Source organism: Protopterus annectens, chromosome 1.part0 (assembly GCF_019279795.1).
Source record: "Protopterus annectens isolate FY-2018-M chromosome 1.part0, PAN1.0, whole genome shotgun sequence".
Classification (NCBI taxonomy): Eukaryota; Metazoa; Chordata; order Ceratodontiformes; family Protopteridae; genus Protopterus; species Protopterus annectens.
The window spans coordinates 1675991458-1676015009 of record NC_056725.1 but is presented as its reverse complement, the minus strand read 5'-3'; the positions used below and the strand labels follow the sequence as shown (position 1 = coordinate 1676015009).

The following is a 23552-nucleotide window of genomic DNA, read 5'->3' as shown; positions in this document are numbered from 1 at the left end:
AAGGTTGGGGGGGGGGGCGGGGGGGGCCTTCCAAAATATACTTGGTTGGTACCCCCCTGAGGAAGGCTACTGATGTTGCTGTAGCCCTGGTGGAATGAGGCCTAATGTTACCAGGTACAGGTTTCCCATGGTGTGTGTAGCAGAAACGGATACAATGTCCTATCCATTTTGAAATGGTCTGTTTTGATATAGGCTTTCCTTGAGATCCTGCAGCATAGGATACAAAGAGCTGATCAGATTTTCTGAAAACCTTTGTTTTACCCAAGTAGAAACGTAATTGTCTGTGAATGTCCAAAGAGTGAAGGAGCCTTTCCCCTTTATTCTGGGGGTTTGGATAAAAGGTGGGTAAATGAATGGTTTGGTTTAGAGCTACACTGGATACTACCTTTGGCATAAAGGAAGGGTTAGTTCGTAAAGAGACTCTGTCTTGATGAAAAATGATGAAAGGCTCCACTGCCATTACTTCGTGCTGAAGTTATTGCTAGCAGCAGGGCAGTTTTCCATGCTAAAGACTGCAAATCAGCTGAAAAGGCTGGCTCGAAGGGTGGTAGTGTAAGTTTTTCCAAAACAAAATTGAGGTCCCAAGTTGGTGTTGGTGCTCTTCAGGGCGGTCTTATGTTCTTAGCCCCTATGAGGTACTGTCTTAATAATGGATGTGAAAAAATAGGAGGATCCGTGTTGCAATGAGCTGAAATAGCTGAAGCGTGGATCTTTACAGATGAAAAGGAAAAGCCTTTGTGCAACATCTCAGTTAAATATTGCAGAATCTGAGGAATATTTAGGACAAGAGGATTTTGGCCTTTAGCCTGGTTCCAGGCGCAGAATCTTTTCCATTTGTCTGAGTAGGTTTTTGGGGTGCTGGGTCTCCTGGCCTTCAGAATGACATCCATAACAGCTGTAGAGAGAAGTGTTGACTGGTTGTTTAGATAATCTGCCATGCAGCCAGATTTAAAGTCTTGAGCTGGCTGTGTAGAATCTGATTGTTTTGCTGAGTCAGCAGGTGAGGAATTTGAGGCAAGATCCATGGTGGGCTTTGAGCCATGTTCCTTAATATTGGATACCAGTGTTGGCGTGGCCAGTCTGGAGCAATGAGTGTCATTTGTGGCCTCTCTAATCTGGCTTTTAGCAGCACCTTTGCCAGAAGAGGCAGTGGAGGAAAGGCATACACTGTTAGTGTTTTCCAGCTGAATGAAAGGGCGTCCACTTTCCAAGCTAGTGTGTAGTATGTCCTTGTGCAACACTTTCGCAGTTGGTAGTTTTGGGGGGAGGCAAACAGATCTATGTCTGGGCCCCCCCATTTTTGAGTTATCATTGTGAATACTTGTGGGTCTAGTTTCCACTCGTGAGGATCCATGATATTTCTGCTTAGTTTGTCTGCCAATGTATTTTTCTTTCCTGTCAGGAATTGTGCTTGTAGTTGAACTTGGTAGGTCAGTGCTGTGTTCCACAAGGTCATTGCTTGCCTGCATAGGGGGTAGGAATGTGTGCCCCCTTGTTTGTTTATGTACCACATCACTGTGGTGTTGTCCGTCTTTATTAGAAGTTGTCCTGGATGTAGGAGGTCCTTCAAAGCTGTTAGGGCATTTTGTACAGCTAGCATCTCTTTTTGATTGATATGGAGATGCATTTGATCTGCAGACCATTTGCCCTGAATACACTGTCCTGCCATGTATGCTCCCCAGGCGTAATCCGATGCATCTGTTGTCATTGTTTGCCTGGTTGTAGGCAAGGTGAAAGGCTGACCCTTGTTGAGGTGACATGCCTGAGCCCACCATAGAAACTCCTGTTGAAGGCAGGGAAATATTTGTATTATTGTTTCCAAGCAGTGGCTGTGTTGAGTCCATACGCTTTTCTTATACCATTGTAATTTCCTCATATGCAATTTGGCATATGGTATTAGTAGTATGCAAAATGCCATGAACCCCAAGGCCTGCAGAATTTTTCTTGCAGGGAGTTGGGTCTTTGTTGCCATCATTTTGAAGTATTGAGTCAGTTGTCCTTGCTTGTCTGGCGTGAGATAAGCCATCTGGGCCGTTGTATTTAAGCTGGCACCCAGGAATATTATGTCTTGTGAGGGCACTAGTTTTGTGTGTACCCTAGGCAACTTAATAGGTTTTTTACAAATGCCAGATGTTTTAAAAGAATGTCCTTGCTGTCTACTTGAATAAGGCAGTCGTCCAGGTATGGATATACTTGGATTCCTCTTTGTCTGCAGTATGCAATTACTGGTACCAGGCATTTTGTGAAGACCCTGGGCACAGTAGATAAGCCAAAGGGCAGTGCAAGAATTGGTAATGAGTTGTACCTGCTATAAATCGGAGGTATCTTCTGCAATTTTGTCTGATAGGGACATGCAGGTATGCATCCTTGAGGTCCAACTTTACTAGACAAGCCTTCTTGCCCAGCATGGGAAGAAGTTGCTGTAGTGTGAACATCTTGAATTTGGGTACTTCCAGGTATGTGTTTAGAATTAAAAGGTCCAGAATGGGTCTCCAGGCTTTGTCCTTTCGGGGAACCAGAAAGAGTCTTGAGTAAAATACTTGTCCTTGCTCCTGTGTAGGAACCTGTTGAATGGCTCTCATGTCCATGAGTGCTGTAATTTGTCTTTGAGCCTCTGCCCGTTGATTTGATGGCAGGTTTGGCATTCCTTTTATCCTTGGTAAAGTGTGAAAGTGGAACCTGTATCCTTGAGTTACAATATTTAAGACCCATTTGTCTTTTGTGATGATGTGCCAATTGTCTGCAAAAAGTGCATGTTTTCCTCCCAAGGGAGCTGCCAAGAGTGATTTGCTTGGCAGTCTGAGAGGTAAGTCATTGTGATTGTCTTCTGATAGTTTGAGACCTGTATTCTCCTCCTTTCTGGGTTGTGCCACCCCATTGTCGTGGTTTGTAAGAGCCTTGTGGCTGACCTCTGCCCCTTGGGCATCTGTATTTGCCCCTCTGTGGTCTGCCAGAAGTTGGAAAGAACCAGTTTTTGGTTGGCCAATTTCTGTTGAAACGAGGGGGTTGAACCTGTAAAAAATCCTTGACCGTCTGCATAGATTTTGCCTTATCCTCCATTTTCTTTAAAACCTCTTCTGCTTTCACACCAAATAAAACATCCTGCTGTAAGCATGCATCCAATAACTTTGCTTTAACGTGATCAGGTAAAGTTTGTTCTTTTAACCAAGCATGCCTACGAATGACAGACCCTGTCACAGCTGCTCTGCAAGAGGCTTCCAATGAATCAAATCCACATTGCAAAGTATGTTTTCCCACTTATTCTGCTGCATGCAACAAATCCTGCATTTCATTGTAATCTGGCTGCTCTGTATGTGTGCTCATTTTTTGTTTTAATTGAGACATCAAATTATTGTTGATATTTCAGCATGTGAAACTGGCAATTTAAGGCCCTCATAGCTAGAGTAGCTGAGGTATGTACTTTCTTTCCCCATCTGTCTAGTGCTCTAGAATCCCTTTCAGACGGTACAAGATTTTTAGCAATAGAAGCCTTAAACCCTTTGGGACCCTGGGAAATGGTTTCTGGGTCAGCAACAGGGCTTTTATATAGGAATTTGTGTGAGTCAGGGACTCTGTAGTATCTGTCTGGTTTGGCTGGTGCAGGAGGTAATGAATCTGGGTTAAGGCTAGATTCTGAATAATCATCATCCACAATGTCTAACACAGGTGGAATAGCAAGGGGTCTGTGCTGGGGTAGTAAGAGGAACTCTCGGAGCCTTTTCTTAGAATCAGAGTAATCCTGGCCTTCCCAGTGAAAATGTTCCCTCATGGTATGTAAACTTTCCCCAAAAGAGTAGTCTTCTGGGGGAGATGCTGAAGGAATAGACTCTTCAGCATCAGAGTCTTCATAAGGGGGAAAAGAGTACTCCTGTTCCTCAGAAGAATCTGAAGTAATGGAAACCTGGACAGAGGAAGCGTATTCCTCCTCCTGTCTAGGTCTTTTGTCAGGTGGGGGATGGGAACCCCTGATTAGGGTAATTAAGTCTTCGGCCATCTTAAGCATCTGTTTCTTAGGCATGGGGCCTTGCACTGGAGACTGCTGTACAGGCTTCCTTACTTTTAATGGAGTTTTCAGTTTTGCAAAGGATTTAATAGTAAGTGTAGTCGGTTTGAAGACACCTTCAGCAACTTATGGCCTTTCAACTGCACCAGAATCCCCTTCAGCCATGGAGTCGGAAGGGCCTAAAGACAAAGGCTCTGGAGGCCCTGCAATCTCCGCTTGGGAGTTGGATGCAGGCTGGGGTTCTAAATTAGCGGTTGTCAGGGGCTGCGTAATCACCTCACTGAAAACCGGAGAACCGGCGACTGGCCTAGCAGAGGCCTCGGTGTTTGGTTTGCGTCTTGGCTGCTTGTCCTTATCTTTGCGCTTTTTATGCATCCCAGTCATCGGTTGCTCCGATGGCATGGTATAATTACATTTTCTACCAAAATAATGTCGGGCGAAATCAAACAGACATTTAATAGTTCGTTTGTTAAACTTAGCACAAAACCGACAACCTGTGACGTCGTGGTTGGGGCCTAGGCAAGGGATACAATAAGAATGAAAATCCTTATGAGGTATTTGCTTCCCACAAGAAATGCAATTATTAACTTTTTCTGACATCGAACTGAGGCAAGAAAAGGTTCCCCAACGGGGTACTTAGCTTTATTGAAGACTTCAGTCTGAAATTCGATTTGAAAATCTCAGGAGTCGGCCGACCGGCACTTGTGAACTGCTTCTGCTTCGGGCACCGCGCGACAAGAAAGACTGAAGAAAATGGCATTGGCTGCCTCTTTTATACCCCTGTCGCACTGATGTCAGGGAAGAAGCTACAGCAACCGAGGCCGGACCAAGACTTTGGAACTCGGGCCGACTGCGGGACCGCCTGACGGCAGATAACCCAATTGTGATGACTGCAGCAGTGTAACAAGATGAACATCTGTGTTAAGGAGCTGGTGAAGATGCTGAGAAAGAACAACTGTTTCAGGAGAGTGCTACCACTTGCAATCTAATGTCAGTAGCCATCCTGCAATACTTCTTTTTTTATTCTGCTTTTATCAGGCATGTGTATAGTTTAGATTCTGAATGCTGTACACATGTACAGATATCAGTTTTGTTAGGACTCAGGTTATGGAAATTATGATCTTTTCATATGTTGGTAAATAATTTTGCAAGGGAGCATCTGAATGTGCTAAGTAATACCTCGTTTGGAAGACAGTATTGATAGTTCCAACATGGTAAAATAACTGTGCTTGTATGTTGTACAAATGTACAGATATCAAAGTTTGTTTCAGACTTAGGTTATGAAAATTATGATTTTTTTTCATATTTTGGTAAATAACTTTGCAAGGGCACATGTCAGTGTACCAAGTAATACCTCATTTTGAAGATAGTGTTACTCCTTACAACATGGTAAAATATATGTGTCTGTGCACTGTACACATGTACAGATATCACAGTTTCTTTAGCCTTGTAGGATTATGAAAAGTATACATTTCCAATACTTCTCATTATTAGGCACATATCTTTGCAAGGGAGCATGGTGATGACACAAATTGTGCATAATTTTGAAGCTGACATTGAAAGACACAACGAATACACTATGTAGGCTCTGTCTGTTACAGATGATGAGATATTATGCTTTATTTATCAATTATGAGAAATATTAATCATATTTCTGTGAATATCTCCATAAAGGAGCATACATAGTAATGGTTAAGGTATAATTTTAAAACTGACATTCATACTAACAAATTAAATACAAATTGTATGCGTCTACATGATACGTTGACCAAGAATTTGTGCTTTGCTTTCCAAAAAGATAAAACATATGCACAATATCAACATTCCTTGCCAAATATTTAATAATGACTTTGATATGCACTATCAACATTGACACTGTTGGAAAGGTCAGTGTCTGCTGAACTTTTGTGTTTACATTTTTAGTCTAGCTCTTATAGTTAAAGAGTTATGAACATTTGTTTTCTGTATGGCATTACAAATGGATTTTCTGAAAATGAGCTCAGGGTGCACTGTTGTTCCTATGATGGAATTAAGCAGGCAGCTTTTTCTAAGCTGCTCCGGAGTAAATGAGTTAAATGTGAAGTCACTTCTCTTAGTTTTGATAAAATCCTGTACACTTTTGGAGGACAAAATCACTCAACTCATCCACTGGATTCATGGGAAAATACTGGAAGCAGCTACAGTTAATACAAGACTGGACTGTGATAGCAGCAAAGACTAGTGGGTAAAACTGATGAATACAGCTAGCATCTCAGTAAGGAGTGAAACTGGTAACTGAGTGCTGTGTCCTCCCTGAGGAAGGGGAAGTTAACAAGTCATTTATAACCTAAGAAGCCACCTCACAGCACCCCTTAGAAAAGTAATCCCGATCATGGAGAGAATGGTCCCCTATCTCTTCCCCAACACACATTCTGCCCCTGTGAAGAAATGGGAAGAAAATAGTAAACTGGGGACCCAAACATGACCACCTTTTCAGAAACAGTGTGATCTATGTGGGAGAAACTGACCCCAAAAGTGGCTGGGGGCAAAAATGATCCCAGCAAATGAGAGAAACTATGGGGCAACTAAGGCTTGATGCCATGCCAACCCCAGGGATCAATGATTTTTGTTCCATTGCTAGTGTTTTAAAACTTAGAGCTTTTAATGTTTAGTAAAATATTTAATGTTATTTCCATGTATGATTTTTATACATGGGGCAGCCACGGTAGTGCAGCGATTAGCGTTACTGCCTCACAGCAAGAGGTTCTCCAGTTCGATTCTCGGCTGGGGTGCCTTCTGTGCGGAGTCTGCATGTCCTCCCTGTGGTTGCGTGGGTTTCCTCCAGGTGCTCCAGTTTCCTCCCACATCCCAAAGACATGCAATAGGTGGATTGGACACTCTAAATTAGCCCTAGGTGTGAGTGTGTGCATGTGTGTGCCTTCTGTGGAAGGTTGGGTGCCAGGCTGGCAACTCGACACCGTAAAACTCCACTGCCAATCATGAGTGGACAGATGGTCCGCTGTGGCGACCCCTAACCGGGAAAAGCCGAAAGAAGAAGTTTTGAAGACAAGATTTAATTCTTTATACATGATTATTATTTTTTTGATATTTTTTTAACTTAGTTCGACTATGACACCAGGGGCCACAAGTACAGGTACAATGTTAAATAATATTCAAATATTTGACTGGAATTTTTTTTGTAAAGTCAGGTGTGTATTGTATTAATCACGTGATTATTAGAACTAGTTGCATTTGAATGAATTACTCTGATGATGCCTGGAATGTAACAGTGGCCAAAAGTGCTTAATCTTGTTTTCTATGTTGATTTTAGTGTGTGTGTAATTTTATGATTAAACGAAATCCCGTGACGGCATCTTTTGGTGTGGCATATTATTTGTTTTATATGTCAGTTTTTTACCCTCACTGAGGTGATTTGTTTTGTTTTTTGGGTTTTTTCGCCCAACAAAATGTTTTTTACAGGACTGTTTGATCCACAGAGCATGGAGAAGCTTGTGGGAGACCTTAGTCAGTTAGTTCAGCTACTCAAGCACCAAATGCAGGCTACGAACGCTCAAGTGGATCTTACCACTTTCACTGACCTCTAAACAAAATTGTTTACACTGCATACACCATTACATGAACGTCCAACCAACAACATTGCTCACAGTGGAGATATTTTGACTAATGACAATTCCAAATATGGATATTAAATCTTTTTTTACTCTGCCTAATTTTCAATTTTCATCTTTCCCTAGCCGAACAGAAGGGTTTGGTACTTTCCAAATGCAATTACATGCCATGGAAAAAATCGACCAGGAAGCTTAGAACATTACAAATGGACAACTTAGTTTTAAAATGCTCTTTGGATTTACAGGATGTACCAAAAGGTTAGCGACTCTGGAAGTTCCCCATAGGGACACAAGCTGATTCCATCATGCACAAGGAACTACTGGAGCTTTTTAATGAAACAGGTATGGATTTAAGGATTATTATCCGTGACAACAAGCATAAATTAAAGGTTTTAGAGAAAGAAATAACTGAAGTGAATACTAACACTACAAATGATTTATTGTTTAACCACAATAAGATTCGGCACAATAAAATGTTCACAGATTTGGAAAAATATGTTAAAGACAGTTTATACAGTGAGCAGAAAAAATTATTTAGATACACTGATGACTACAACAAAAAGAAAGCTTATCCTATTCCAAAGAACACTGTTGTATTGAACAATGTACAAAATGAGGATAACAATACATCTGGAGAAAGTAATAATTTTGGTGAGAAGAACAGTCAACACAGAAGGAAGAACAACAGATCAGTTGACTGCTTTTTAGATCACCCAATTCAACTGAGACAATCTCAGCGACTAATGAACAAGAATCAGGGTCAGCAGGGTTACAGTAATCAGACTGGTTGATGGAATCTACCCTCAACATATGTAAGGAGGAATGCTGGGGGTTTCAGCTATTAGGGGAAAGATTTTTGGATAATGAACATAGCAACTTTACTTGTGACTCTAACAAAGTTACAGTATTATATCGTGATGGTTTCTCCAGTTACATTTTTTGTGACTTTGACCTTAATGATGGGCACTTTAGTTTGTTGAAAAAAGTTTTTTCATTTGTTCCCAACTACAAAATGGATTTTGCCAGAGTATTGATTAGACAACTTAACTTGAGTTTGTTTTTTTTTGAGAAAAATAAATTCATGCTCCCTTCTAATCCCGTGGTAAATGTATTTGAACACACGTGTGAAAGGGGTATATGGAAAGTGTTAAATAAAAGAAAGCATGGCCACGATAATCACTCTATGCAAGAAAGAAATTGTTTAAAACAGTTATGTGAATTAAAAGAATACATAATTATGAAGCTCGTTAAGGGGGGCTGTGATTATGACACAGTTAGATTATGCAGTTAAAATGTATGATATTTTGAATGATGAGAACACCTATGAGAGAGTATCCTGGAACAAAATCAACATGGCTTATGCTAGGGCTGATGGGTGGTTACATGATCTTTTGACCCAAGAGGTGATTGATCAAGCAGCATACTCTTTTCTAACTGTGGAAGCCCCAGTAATTCCATCAATTTTTGGGATTCCCAAAAGTCATAAAGATGTTAAGAACACCCCTTTTAGATCAATTGTGGCAGCTAAGAATTCCAAAACTGAACCACTTGCTATATATATTGATTTATACAGTAAAAAAACTGTTAAAAAAATAAACATACTTTAAGGGATTTGTGGCATTGTTTACAAATGTTGAGAGATTTACCCCTTGATGAGAATTTTGATTTTGTTTTTGTAACAATAGATGTCATCTATTTATGGCGATTCCACACAAAGAGGGATTAGAATATTTTAGGGATGGCCTTATCAATGTTGAAGGAATATACAATTTAAAAAGGAATTTAATAGTAGAATTGATGGATACAGTGTTGCACAACAATTTCATATACTTTGAAGGAGAATATTTTTGCCAAATTTCAGTGGTAGTGATGGGAGAAAAATGTGCCCTGGTGTATGCTAATTTAGTCTTGGCTGAATGGGAGAAACTATGTATTTAATTCTCCCTTTATGAGTAATATTATTTCATGGCTACATATTTTAGACAATATTCTAATTTTGTGGAGGGGTAAGGTTGATGAGACAGGCATATTTATAGACTACCTTAGTTATACTACCTCTTTTTTAAATTTTACCTTTGAAGTTAAAGTCCATAAGATAGCTTTCTTAGACATATTTTTATATAAGGATATGGAAATGAAGAAATTGGGGTCTAGTACTTTTTGGAAAAATACATATTCTAACTCATTATTACACTTCAATAGTTGTCACCCTTGGCACTAAAAGAAGAGTGTGATTAAAGGACAAATAGTGCGTATTTCTAGACTAGGTGACAGCCAAACATTTGAGAGAGAAATGCTTCATTTAATAGGAATGTTGGAGGATAGAGGTTATCCACTGAAATTATTGACAAACATTAGGAATGAAGTTAGAAATAAACTTTTAGAAAGGTTTATACCAATTTTGTTGGCCAAGAAAGGTACAGTATTTAATTTTAGCCCCCTAATCAATACGAAAAAGCCATGGTGTTGCCTTACAGTCAGGAAGCAGTTGAATTAAGAGCAGTTTTCGACCAATGTTGGAAGTATGCATTCAGCCAAGAAATGAAAAAAACTTTGGGCAGTAGACCGAAAGTTATATTTAGTCAGGGAAAAAAATCTTAAGGGTCTTTTTGAAGAACATAAAGGTGATCACAAAGGCAATTACAGATGTACTATGAACAAGTGTAATATGTACAGGTATTGTAAGTATATCAATGAAAGCCCTTATGTAGCACTGGAGGGGTACCATCGTAGTATCCCATGTCCTGGGCGGTGCAACTGTAACACCAAAATGTTGGTTTACATTGCTACCTGCATGAGCTGTTCTACCTTTTATGTAGGTAAGACTTCTCGTAAATTAAAGGACCAGGATAGCTGAACATGTTAGAGATATTAAGAAAAAGAAGACCACCAGTGCATTGCATTCCCATATTGTGGCATGTCTGAACTTCAAAAGATTTACATTTTTTATTGACAGGTTAGTCCCCACGGATAGAGAAGGAGATGTTAAAACAGTGCTGGAAATGAGAGAAACTATGTGGCAACTAAGGCTGGACGCCATGACAACCCCAAGGATCAATGACAGTTGTTCCATGGCTAGTGTTTTAAAATTTAAGAGCTTTTAATGTTTAGTAAATATGGATTATTTATTTTTTTTTATTTCTGTGTATAATTGTTGTACTGCAGTTTTAAGATTTAATTTTTATACATGATTATTTATTATGTTTTTATATTTTCTTAACTTTTTAACTTAGTTCCACTATGACGTCAGGGGCCAAAAGAACAGGTACAATGTTAAATAATATTCAAATGTTTGATTAGAATGTTTTTTCTAAAGTCAGGTGTGTATTATATTAATCACATGACTATTAGAACTACTTAAACGGTAGTTGCATTTGAATTAATTACTCTGATGATGCCCGGAATGTAACAGTAGGTGAAAGCTTTTAGTCATGTTTTTTACCTTGATTTTAGTGTGTTAGTGTGTAATTTTATGATTAAACGAAATCCCGTGATGGCATCCTTTGTTGTGGCATATTTTTTGTTTTTTTATGTATGTATCTAACCTCCTGAGTTTGTCAACAATACCCAAGTGAGGTATATTGGGTCAAATGTCTTGGCCATGTCAAAGTAGGCAGTATGAACCATTTTGTCCTCATCCATTGCTCTGGTGACTTTCTCAAAGAAGTCCACCATGTTGAGAAGGCATGACCTGCTCTTGATGAAACCAAATTTGGTTGGGTCCTGTGTCTGGAGGTTTCTTGTGTTATTATTGATAAATTCCATGACAATTCTTTCCATGACTTTGCTTATGACACTAGTGATACTTATGGGTTTGTAGATGGCCCACCTATGTGCAGAGGGATGACTGTTGTTGCTCTCCATTCATGAAGGAAGAAGCCTATTTGTAGGCTACAGTTAAACAGCAATTCCAGAGAACCTTATAGGTCATTTTTCATGTTGCTTAGAAAGCATTCTCAGATATTGTCTGGGAACATTGATGCAGTGTTCTTGGGCCTTAGAGAAAACATTAAAGTCCTGTTCCCTAATGATATAGCAGGGGAGTTATATCTGATGGTATTTCCTGAGGGAAAGTTGAGGGGGAGAGAGGGGTAAAGTTGGAGCTGAATTTGTCGGCTAGTAGGTTTGTTAGATCTTCTGGCTCAGTAGAGGTGGATCCATTTACAATGAGTTCTGCATACAATTGTGTATTGCATTTGAGGTTGTGGACATAGCTAAAGAATGTCTTATGGTTGTCCTTGGCCTGGGAGGTGAATGTCTTGTGGTTGTCCTTGGCCTGGGAGGCCAAATTTACCTCAAATTTGGTTTTGGTAGACTTTTATTTGTCCTCAAGAGTTTTTTTTTTTTTTTTTTGATGAGCGTGCTTATATCCAGCTGGGTGCTGCACCTCCTAAATTTTGCCATGATCTTCTTCTCTTAAACAGCCTACTGATGATGTGATTCCACCAGAGTGGCTTGTTTTTGAGTTCTGTACTTCTTGGTTAACACAGCTGCCTCTATGCATCGATTAACATGCTTGTAGAGGATTTCACTGAACAGTTCTGCGTTGGCAACAGTGTTCTCAGAGTTTATGGGGGCTTGACATTTTGCCAGGTTATCACTTAACAGTAGAAAGTTAGCCATAGAGTAGTTCCTGAATATTCCGGGGTTAGCTGGGGTTCCAGGTTTAATTTTTACTTCAAAAAAGACCATTTTGTGGTCTGGCCTTCCCAGAGAAGCCATTACACTAGGGGCTATGCAGTTCTCCCTCATATTAGTGAGGACCAGATCTAGTATGTTCGCACCCCTGGTTGGTGTACTGATAATATGTTCCAGGCAGTTTGTGTTTACAAAATCCAGGAATCTCTGTGCCTGTTTGGTGTTGTATATGATTCCCAGTTAACAGAGATCCAGTATGTTTGCAACCCTGGTTGGAGTACTGATAAGATGTCCACGGAGTTTGTGTTTACAGAATCTGGGAATTTCTGTGCCTGCATGTTTGGTGTTGTATATGATTCCCAGTTAACAGTGGGGTAATTAAAGTCGCCCATGAATATAGTATTGGGTTGGATGGTGTTTCCATTAAGTTTAAATACATGGTACGGGTTTCCTGGATTATTGGGGGGGGGGGGGGACCTGTAGCATGCAAGGAAGTGGTACTGGATTTTGCCTATGGTGATCTGAACGTGGAGAAGTGAAGTTCAAGTGCATTGTCCTGTTTGACCAGCCTTGAGGTATATTTATTTCTGATGTAAATCAAAACACCTCCACCTTTACTCACTGTCTGTGTTGTAGGTGGTTTAAATGTGTGGAAGGCATAACCTTGCAGTGTTGGTGTGATTTCCATGGCTTTAAACCACATAGATTCATAGATTAGTACTATGGTAACTGCCTTTGCAGGTTATTTTAAGAGTAGCCAATTACATCATGTGAGAATCAAACCTTGCACCTTGCGTCTGTAAGGTAAATACCTTAAACATTATGCCATCTCAGTGAACACACAGATGTCAGCATTCTCTATGGTGAACAGCTTCTAGGGAGTAGAGTTTTTTGTTTACACTCCTACCATTGAGCAGTAACACCTTTAGATTTTCTTGGTTTTGATTTGTGATGGTGGAAGTACTTTAAATTTGGCATTGCCTAAAAAAAGGCACTATAGGAGAGGACAATATTTTAGCTAATATTCAAAAGTCTAGAGGGGACAAATGCAGACCATCCTGCCAAAAACAGCGTGGCCTGTTGACTATCTCCTTCCATGTTGACAAATATTGTACTCCCTTAGAATGTCACCAGAAACTACGCAAATTATTAAAGTCAGTCATCTTTTGTGCATATTGTGGCATCATCCTTAGAGAAGGTAAAATGCTGCTCAATGCTAGGCACATACCAGCCTAGGACACATATACCAAGAGCTCCATGATGTCTATCTTCATATGGGACGTACGTCTTAGGTCACTTACACCCACATGGATTATGACTGAGTCAAGGCGTGCATAATGTGGTGGATCCTGGCCCCTGATAAGCAACTGACAGTGACTTTCTTTTTACTCAGCTTGGTGACAGGGACATCAGTGTGTCTTATAATGGAGTACCCAATGAGCAGAATGTTGGATTGTGTGGTGGCTTGCATTGTGGGCTTAGAAGTAACAGCTCCACGAGTTGTTGCTGTATGTGTTGAGTTCATTCAGGGCTGCTGAGGGTGTTTAAGTGTAATTCGTCTAAGAGGCCTTTGGGGTGGAGGAAGGTTACATTTAAGTGCCTCAGTGTTTGTGGGTCTATATATCTGCTTTGAATTGTGTGTGATGGGTGCAGTGTGTGTACTACCAACAACCTTATTGACATTAGGAGTTTTTTGTGACAACTTTACCTCCAGTGGCAACATGTAAATACATCTCTCACATACCATATCAGTTTGTTTGAGAATTAACTGGTTGTCAGCAAACATGAGGAAATGTCCATGTCCACCAAGCTGGTAACGAAGGTAGTGGGAAATTTCATATTAATGGCAATGGACCTTTTTATTTTTTTGATTAAGCAGTTGGAGTGAGAATATAAAATAATGCTAAGAGTGTCCGGTTTGTAACTCTGGGGGCAGTATCACTACAAACTAGTTGCCTTCTGTGCAACTAGGTATTGGTGAAATTTCAGTGATACGTTTACAGGAAAAATGTCACTCATGAAATCTGTGACAATACAGAGCACTGCCAAACACTTGAGGAGAAACTAATAAGTAGACCTTGATGATTTATGGATGAAGTATTTAGGCAGATAGTCTGACTTAGAAGCAAATCCATCGGTAGTTGCCGAAAAGAAGGAATTAGCTTGTCAAGACACATGAAAAGAGGGGAGTCACCTGAATGGCTACTAGTAGTGTTAGTCTCACCACACCTCTGCTGGGATACAATAGTCCTTTGCTTTCTCTCTCACTAGAAACAAAATAGTAGCACCAATCCCAGGGTGAGAAGCAGGCCACAACCTGTTTGGTGACCCACAGTCTTGTCCCAGATGATGCAAAGGACTGTAATCTTGTAGTAGCCTTTTCTTGGTAGAAACCTTGAATCGCAACCAGACCAGTCAAGAAGATCAAGCACAGACACTCACTGTCCAACTAGAAACATTCAGGAATTGATGCACTCTGCTTCTGCTCTTACCAGGAGCGCTATATAAGCAGAAATTCCAAGCTGGCACATATGAAGCAATTATTAGGCTTTCCAGAGATTAGCAGTCTCCAGGAAATAACCTCCCTATGCTCCTTCTCTCACCAGAAGCAAAACAGAAGCACTAATCCCAAGATAACTATTGAGAGACAGAATGTGGGATCTCCAATAATAGGTGGTCTTTGACTAGATGTTGCAGATTTTAAAGGTAAAATGGAAAAATGGGTTAATATCATAAGAGCTGCAGTGTGCACTAAGGAGACAGATATGAAAAAGGGGGTAACTTAAGCTTTAGCTATCTACGTGGAAAGCCACTAATTTTAAAAGAGCAAGAAGGAAGGGGGTGGGCACTTTGTATTCTGGTTCTGGGGGTGATTTCACAAAACGATAATTTTGTGCTTACTCACAATAGCAAATGAAAGAGGTTAGGGAAGGAAATATGTAGTCAAATTAGCATAAGGAGCAGGTAACTAAAAAGACAGCTGAGCTCAAAAACACAACAGCCCTGAGGCACGAGGGTGGGGAAAACTTAATTTCTGTGCGACTCACAAGAGACACAGCTGTGGTGTCTTTCCAAGTTTAAATAAGCAATTAAAAGCAAAATACAAGTAAACCACAGTGTAAAAAATACATCATAATATACACAATAAAGCAATACAAAATACAAGAAAGCAAAAACAAACTAACCCTTCCCTCACAGCAAGTTGTGGCATGGTCACAACATCTAGACCCTCTGTAAGGCAGTACTGGAGAAAGAGAATATGATCTCCAGCATCCCAGGTAGCCCACCAAGTCGACAAAAGAGAAGTGCCTTAGGATAAGTCAGTCTTGGGATGCTTAGACAATAATTCATTCCAACTGACTGGAGGCGATACTTGGCATCAGCCCTCTTAGGGGCCACAGAAGCACATTGAGAGTGCCCCTTGGGTTCTAACATAACATCCTCAATGGCTGGCTCCAAGTAGGAGCTGACCAGATCTGATGGCTAGGAAACCCATGAGTAACCCTAAGAAATAGAGGCAATGGTAACAGTGAGCTGCTGAGACTCTTCAAAGCACAGCCAATTCAAAGAGGTTCTCAAGAAACTGGGGTCCTCAAAGACTTTGCTCACCTCAACAGTAAGTACCTCAATACCAAAAAAAAAAAAAAATTCCTCAAGGAAGCCCAAGAGGAAGGGATCACCATGTCCTCCAGCAGTCCACAACAGGGAATCTTGAAACTGTTTATGCAAATGATAAACAAGTGTTGGGTATCACTGAGACTAAGGCCTGTGTTATAAGACTGCTCATACACTAGAGGTAGCATGTGTTGAAGGATGTCTGCACTGGTCCTGGCAATGGCACCAAACTGAAATCTCAAAGGAAGAACTCCAAAATCCTATGACTTAAACTCTTACCAAAAGTCAAAACAAATGCCTGCTGAATCACACCTCAGCCACAAAATCTGGTGTGGGCTCACCCAATGGCTCTTCCTCAGTAAGGAGCAACCAACTCTTCTGGACTGAGAGAAGGCTTTGGAGAGACAGCCTCCACGTTCAGTAACTCTGAACAGTAAGATGAGGCATGATGAATCAAGGCTGCAGTGAACAACTGAGTGGATTACAGAGCAAAAAAAAAAGTGGGGTTGAACCCATAGTGGGGCAGCCAAGAATGTACCTCAGCTTCCTGCCAGCCTCTAATATGGTGGACTGGAATGGAATAGCCATTCCAGCCAATCATGGGATGAGTCCCATCCCTTAAAAAAACTGGGAGGCCACAGAAACTGCAGGCTTTGTTTTAATGGGCTAGGCTCTTACTGCAGTACCAGGTGAAGAAACTTTGATATAGCTACCTGGCATTGACAGGAACCCTCCCATCAGTTCTGTCACCATCAGATAAGTTTCAATCATTATCACAAAGAAAAATTTAATAAAATTAAAGTGGCATGTAAACAGAGTAACTTTACTGATAACAAAAAGAATGAAGATTCTAGTGGTGTGCGGGTGCAAGTCTTCTTATATAATTGATTTGTGATGTCATTATGTGTGCAAGTCAGAGTCATGAAGTATTCCAGTGCATGGGAATGTCCAGAAAAAGGAGGTTAAATGTCGACTAGCGAAGAAAATAAACTCAACTGGAGGACCCGCCTAAAGAAGAGTTCTAGGTGTTAGATCAGATACTTATATTGCCCTTTTAGGTCAGGAAATCATTTTATATGACAAATGATGTAATAATAGACACATGTATGAACCAGGAACACACACTATGATCAAGCACATAATGTGATCAGCTTCTTTCATCATATAGTCTTAAAAGATTTTTCTTTTTACTTGATTTTTGTTTATGGCAGTCTATTGTCACTGATTATTTTATTACTTATTTAACATAATGCATTCACAGTCTCATACCTGGATACCAAATAAATAAAACAGTAAATGCCAGATTGCTATGCAAGTAACAAGTGGAAGGCAATCGAAAAAATTTACCAAGCAAAAAATGAGAGTGAGGTGTTGATTTAGTTCAGGAAACTTGTAGGAATGCAGTAGCTTCTTCATTACTGTACAGACTTGACTTGCTTAAGAACAAATGCATAAGTGCTTATAATGCTAGGACTGATATTTATGTACATGTTGTTAATCAGATGGGTAGGCTTGTACAGAACCATTTTCAGCCAGGGCCACGAGGCAAAGACATAAGAGGCAACAGATAAGTAGCAATCTATTATTATTATTACTTACTACTTATTACAGTAAAGAACGTAAACTAAATATTTAACATACCAGACAGGCTCAGAGCTATTTTGAAGTCAATAAAATAATACAGGTTTTAACTGAAAAACAGTACATGTGTGATCTTAATGACATGGCTGAGAGTCTAGATTCACAGTTACAATAGTCAGAATATTACTGAGCAGCACTGACAAGCCATTTACATTATAATACTAAATTAGGGCTAAAACTGTAACATGATCTCTACTCCAAGGCATAAAGGGATAAAGCACGGACGATGACCCAGACAACCTGGGAGAGCCCAGTCGGGAAGATGGGAGTGAGGGGCCACTGCTGACTTGCTTAATCTGTAGGGAGGGACACGTGGATCCAGTCAATTGTGGTTATCATTCTCAGCAAGTGAAGGCTTGCTGCAGTACATCACAGAAGCCTAGGAAAACAGACTTGTCTCACCAAGCCAATGATGCCCTTGGGGCATACTGTTGGAAGCATGTACATATATGAATGATCTTAGAAGGGGGCTTACACTGATGCATGTGTCTGCCTAATCATCAAAGGCAGGTATAGGGCCTACATACGCCATTAGTGCCAGAATACTGGTGAGGGCAAAATACCCCTCATGGTTGCCTGAGTGACAGCTGTAACATGGATTCCTCTTGCTCTGGGGATGGGGAAAGAATAGGGCAATGGCATATAGTTTATCCCTGTAAAAGACAAGATTAAAAAAAAAGCTGTGATATGGCAAATGTTCAAAGAAAAATGATGCTCAAGTGGAATTTACCAGATCTAGTTCAGTGAATCATTTAGATAGCAAATACCCTTCAGAAGTGTGCACAGGCATGTATGCACACACATACTAGGTAGCTATTATCAACCACAAGAATTACACCTCAAGAGTGGACTACATTTACATGGAAACTGAATAGGCGGGGTCTTTCCCCATATGGAAATCAAGGATCCTCATCTCATTCATTTTTTTTTAATTTTCAAAAGAATCATACGGACACATTACCTGCTGTTATTTTAATCTTTATTCTTTCACTCACCTTCATCTTTAGACTCTTGTTATATGCATGGATTTCAGTCAAGGCATCCAATGTTGGATTGTTAGCCAGTAGGCCACCATCCAGAAAGCGGTTCATTGGTCTAAAGTAGGATGGTGCGGCTCCGCTGGATCGAGCTGCTCGCCATACCAGTTGCTCTGCATGGGGAAAAAATCTGGGCATTACTCTTCAGCAAGAAGACAACAGATATTTCACTCAAACAGTAAGATGTTTGCTTAAATTTCCATATAATGCTAAGAAGTAACAGATATTATTACACTATATCAATTATGTACAAGAGTACTCTTCTTGATGGGTCCTACGGTTGGGTTCATTCTTATCACCAAACAGAATCTGGAACATTTTTGGAAGAACATCTGTTTAGATGTACATGCATTCTGGGATTAGCTGTCTGGTGCATGGCATCAAACGGTTCCCTATTAGATGATCAAAGACGCATTCTTTCTAATCCATCTTGATCGAACTTGAAAGTGCATAATGGCAAAATACTGAAATGGCATATAAGTGAATTCTTTCCCTGGGAAAGAAATCGCTTGGCTGCCTTTGGTATTTTGCCGTTTCGTCACTGTACTGCGATCTCGGAGTAGGTATATTTAAGTAGGAGGGTGGTGTGGGGGGTGAACCCCTCCCCCACTTTATGTCATGTTTTAAAGGTTTTTTTTGTTTTTCTTTTTTGGGACAGCAATTTTTTTCCCTGGGAAAAAAATTGCTGTTCTGAGTGTTTGGGATTGTAAGCTTTCGCTTACATGGGGTTGATAAATCGCTTGGCTGCCTTTGGTATTTTGCCGTTTCGTCACTGTACTGCGATCTCGGAGTAGGTATATTTAAGTAGGAGGGTGGTGTGGGGGGTGAACCCCTCCCCCACTTTATGTCATGTTTTAAAGGGTTTTTTTTGTTTTTCTTTTTTGGGACAGCAATTTTTTTCCCTGGGAAAAAAATTGCTGTTCTGAGTGTTTGGGATTGTAAGCTTTCGCTTATATGGGGTTGATAAATCACCGTTCGCTTTTCTAAGCATTCGCTGATAATATAGACCCGCAACAAGCAGTGTATATATATCAGAACTATACGACTCCATGCACTAGCTAACTAACCCAGATTACAGTATGCCACTAGTAAGCTAGTCAGGACAATAATACTTGGTGAAGCTGTGTAACAAGGATCAAGAGGAAACAACTATAAAGCAGGTGCTGACAGGGACACTCACCCACTGTTATAAGCTTTGACAGCCACATTCACCACCACTACATTACCTGCTTAATGGAGAAAGATAATGCATTTAGTGATAAAACGGAAAAATGTCTGGCAACACTGAGCTCCTCCCTTCCCTTCAGAGAGAGAAAGACTCAAAACAACTGGTTCAGCCTCCTAAACTCACAAACCTACTTCAGTTCAAGTCAGTGCATATCCAGAGTCTGATCCAGAGTCTGAAGGAGTCTTTCTCTTTTTGTCTCTTTGACAAAGAAAAATAGGATCTGAAAGGACTGATTCAGGGACAACTCTGAAAACATGGGTTCACACGAAGGGACATCAAATCCCTGTAAAAGACAAGATTTGGTTTCCTACACATAAGTACCTGAATCTCCAGGATCCTATGAGCAGAGCAGTGGCCATCTGAATGTTTAAGAAAATAAAAGAACTTTAATGTTGCCGAACTGGCTGGTCAAATGGTTTCTGGTCAAACTTGTCAATTGTGAAGTTCAGAACCCACAAAGAGGTAGGGTTTGTTAAAAGAGGACTGACATTCAACATTCTTTCAAGGAAAAGCTTGACCAGCAAGTATCTGGCCATAATCCAACCATCCCTAATGTCATGATTGTCGGAAATAATGGAGATGTGCACCATAGCCACAGAATAGCTGAGACCTAAATGTTACATGTCTAATGTAAGTCAGGATTACCTGCAAGCTGAATGGTGTGGTACAGGGTATTGTTTCATCCAAATTAAAAATTGTTTCCACCTGCAGGCATAGGCCTGCTGATGTAAACAGAAGGCTCTGAAGACAAAAATAGCAAATCTGGTGGAATGTGGTGTCTACATCAGCAGCCAGGATTGTGTGGGGAGGTTATTCTTGGCTAGAATTAGGACATTGCTCTATACTTCATCTGTGCTACCAGGAGCTTCAGTACCAGAAGCCACATCCTTCTTGAGCACCAAGGAGTGATAAAAATAAGCTCTGGTATTTTTCAATAAGCAGGGTAGGAATGTAAACAGTAATCATGCATGCATTACAAAGAAGAATGAATTAACTAGTACCTTCCCCGCTATAATGAGCATAATAGGTTCATAGGTAGGTATTAGGCTATCTGCCCGAGGGCATTTATAAGCCTAGCCACAGTGTTTCGGCTTTCACCGCCCCATTGATTAATTAAATGATTCTCTGTCAAGCACAGCCAATGAAGTGATCCCAGGGGTTTATTTTCTGTTACCCATCCACTCGTCAAGGTTTCTCTTGAAGAGTGTTAGTGAGGGGCTCTGTCTAATGTAGTTTGGAATTTTGTTCCAAAGCATGGGGAGTCTCTGTGACAGGAATCTATATAAATGGATATCCAAATTAAGGGGAAATCAGTGGAACAGGAAGCAATTGGTCAGGTGCCATATGAAGATAATTTGGAGCCTTCCACAGGAAACCAGTTTAAACATTCACTTGAAGCTAGACAGCAAGCGAAGGAACATGAAAATGTGGAAACTCTGATGCAGTCAATGTTGAGGAGTGATAGGCCAGTGAGTTCCCATATGATAGAGCAACAGATGGCACGGGATTAAGTTGAAGATGCTATAGAATCTTCTATAGAATGCCCGCAGGAATTGGAAAACAAGGGATGTGCCCTTAGTATGGGAGAAAATGAGCTAAGAGAAGAGTTGCTTTATTTAATAGACATAGACAGATGTAGCAAGATCAATGAAAGAAATAGACTGCAGAAGGATAATAAAACCCAAAAAGTCAAAAGTTTGATAAAACAAATGAACACAATAATTAGGACTATTCATAGAGGCCCATGTGATTTAACAGACATAAACAGGATATATTACTGTGCAGCTAAATTAATAACTGATAAAGTTCTACTGCAAGACCATCATGGAAATATAGAATAGAGAAAACTGTAAAGCAGTTAAGACAAGAAGTGTCACTGTTAGAAGATTATAGAAGAGGGAATAGATCAACAAAAATACTAAGAAAAATAAATGTGATAAAAGCAATGCACAGTATTAGAAGAGACCAGGATCTATCACGCACTACTGCAAACAACAAACTAAAAATTTCAGCACAGGCAGAAAGACTTAGAAGATAGGAAAATAAATATAAAGGAAAAGTACAAAATAAGCAATTTATTGATGATCCAAAAAAAGTCTTATAGAGAATTGGGAAATAAGATAAAATGAATTGAAAGACTGCCAAAAAGAAGAAATAGATACATTTTGGAGAAGTATCTATGAAGATCCTGTGGAACATAACAAAGATGCCAAATGGATAGAAGAAGTTAAAGAAAGAATAAGAGGTTCAAAGATACAGGGTATGAAATGGGATGAAGTAACAGCCAGAGAGATTGAAACAAAGTTAAGAAAAGCCTCTAATTGGAAAACCCCAGGCCCAGAAGTAGTACCTAATTTTTGGCTGAAAGTATTAGCATCTTTGCATTAAGATTTAGCTATGAGTAAGACTTATTTATATGCACACCCTAAACAGACATCAACCTGGTTAACAGGAAAAACAATGCTCCTAGTTAAGCGTGAACCTGCAATTTACCCTAAAAATTATAGACCAATAACTTGCCTTCCAACGATGTATAAACTATACATGGGAATTGATGCTGACAGAGTTTAGAGTCACTTAGAAGAAATCTTAATTATGGCAGTAGAACAAAAGGGCAATAAAAGAAAGTCATATGGAACAAAGGATCACTGGCTGTTAAAGTCATAGTGGAGAACTGTAAAAAGGGGAAGAATCTAAGTATGGCATGGACTTGACTACAAAAAAGCATTTGATAGTATCCCACATCCATGGATAAAAAGACTGCTTAAAAATGTATAAGATACACCCTATACTGATCGACTACATTACAGTGACCATGAAACAGTCGCAGACCACTTTGCAATTAAGACATGATAAAAGGACAAATTATTATCTCAGGGATAAAAATTCAAAGGGGGATATTCCAGGATGAATCACCGTCACCGTTGCTATTCTGCCTTGCCCTTAACCCATTAAGCTGTCTACTTAACAGCTTAGGCCATGGCTATAATTTGGCTCCCAGGAAACAACAAAGTGTAAAGACTTCTCATTTTCTCTTTGTCGATGATTTAAAACTGTACAGCTCATCAGATAAGGAACTGAAAGCACAACTGCAAGTTGTCAAAACTTTTTCAGATGATATACGAATATCATTTGGACTTGATAAATGTGCAAAAGCAACATTTAAAGCAGGAAAACAACGGTTTGGGACAACAATGTGATATAAGAACCTGAGCAAGAGGGAGTGTATAAATACTTGGGAAATGATGAAGGATCAACAATAAAACACAAACAAATGTGAATAAAACTTAGCAAGGAATATTTCAGAAGACTTAAATTAATCCTGAAAAACAGCACTGACATCTAGGAACAAAATTCAACCTATAAACCAATTTGCTCTTCCTGTCCTGACTTATAGTTTTGGAGTGATTGACTGGCCACAAATTGTGTTGGACAGATTAGATTGGAAAACAAGAAGGATGTTTCATGCTCACCAAATGATTTATAAAAAAATCAGTGCATACCAAGATTATATATTCTCCATTCTGAAGGAGGGATGGGCATCCTTGAAAATGATTACATGTACAGATCTGCAATCATGGGACTCCACACATATCTGCTGACCTCACAAGACCCAAACGTAGTGAAAGTTTTGAAACATGAGGAAACTAAATCTAAGATGACTTCTCTGCTTAATTTAGCAAACGCATATCGGCATCAAGCAGGAACAGAAATCAAACCAGAAGTGGATAAAAATCAGGCAGCAACTGAATGTGCCAAAAAACAAAAGAAAGAATATAAGG

At 39.9% G+C, this 23552-nt stretch overlaps 1 protein-coding gene across 4 annotated transcripts in view; it reads right to left on the bottom strand.

Annotated features, from left to right (window-relative positions):
* Nucleotides 1–23552, bottom strand: part of PLA2G6 (phospholipase A2 group VI) — a 1377288-nt gene that overhangs the window by 387970 nt on the left and 965766 nt on the right. For all 4 annotated transcript variants that reach the window (XM_044068476.1, XM_044068486.1, XM_044068491.1 and 1 more), the window contains one exon: nucleotides 18501–18655. In XM_044068476.1, coding sequence (XP_043924411.1) covers nucleotides 18501–18655 — 155 coding nt within the window. The remainder of the gene's footprint in view (nucleotides 1–18500; nucleotides 18656–23552) is intronic.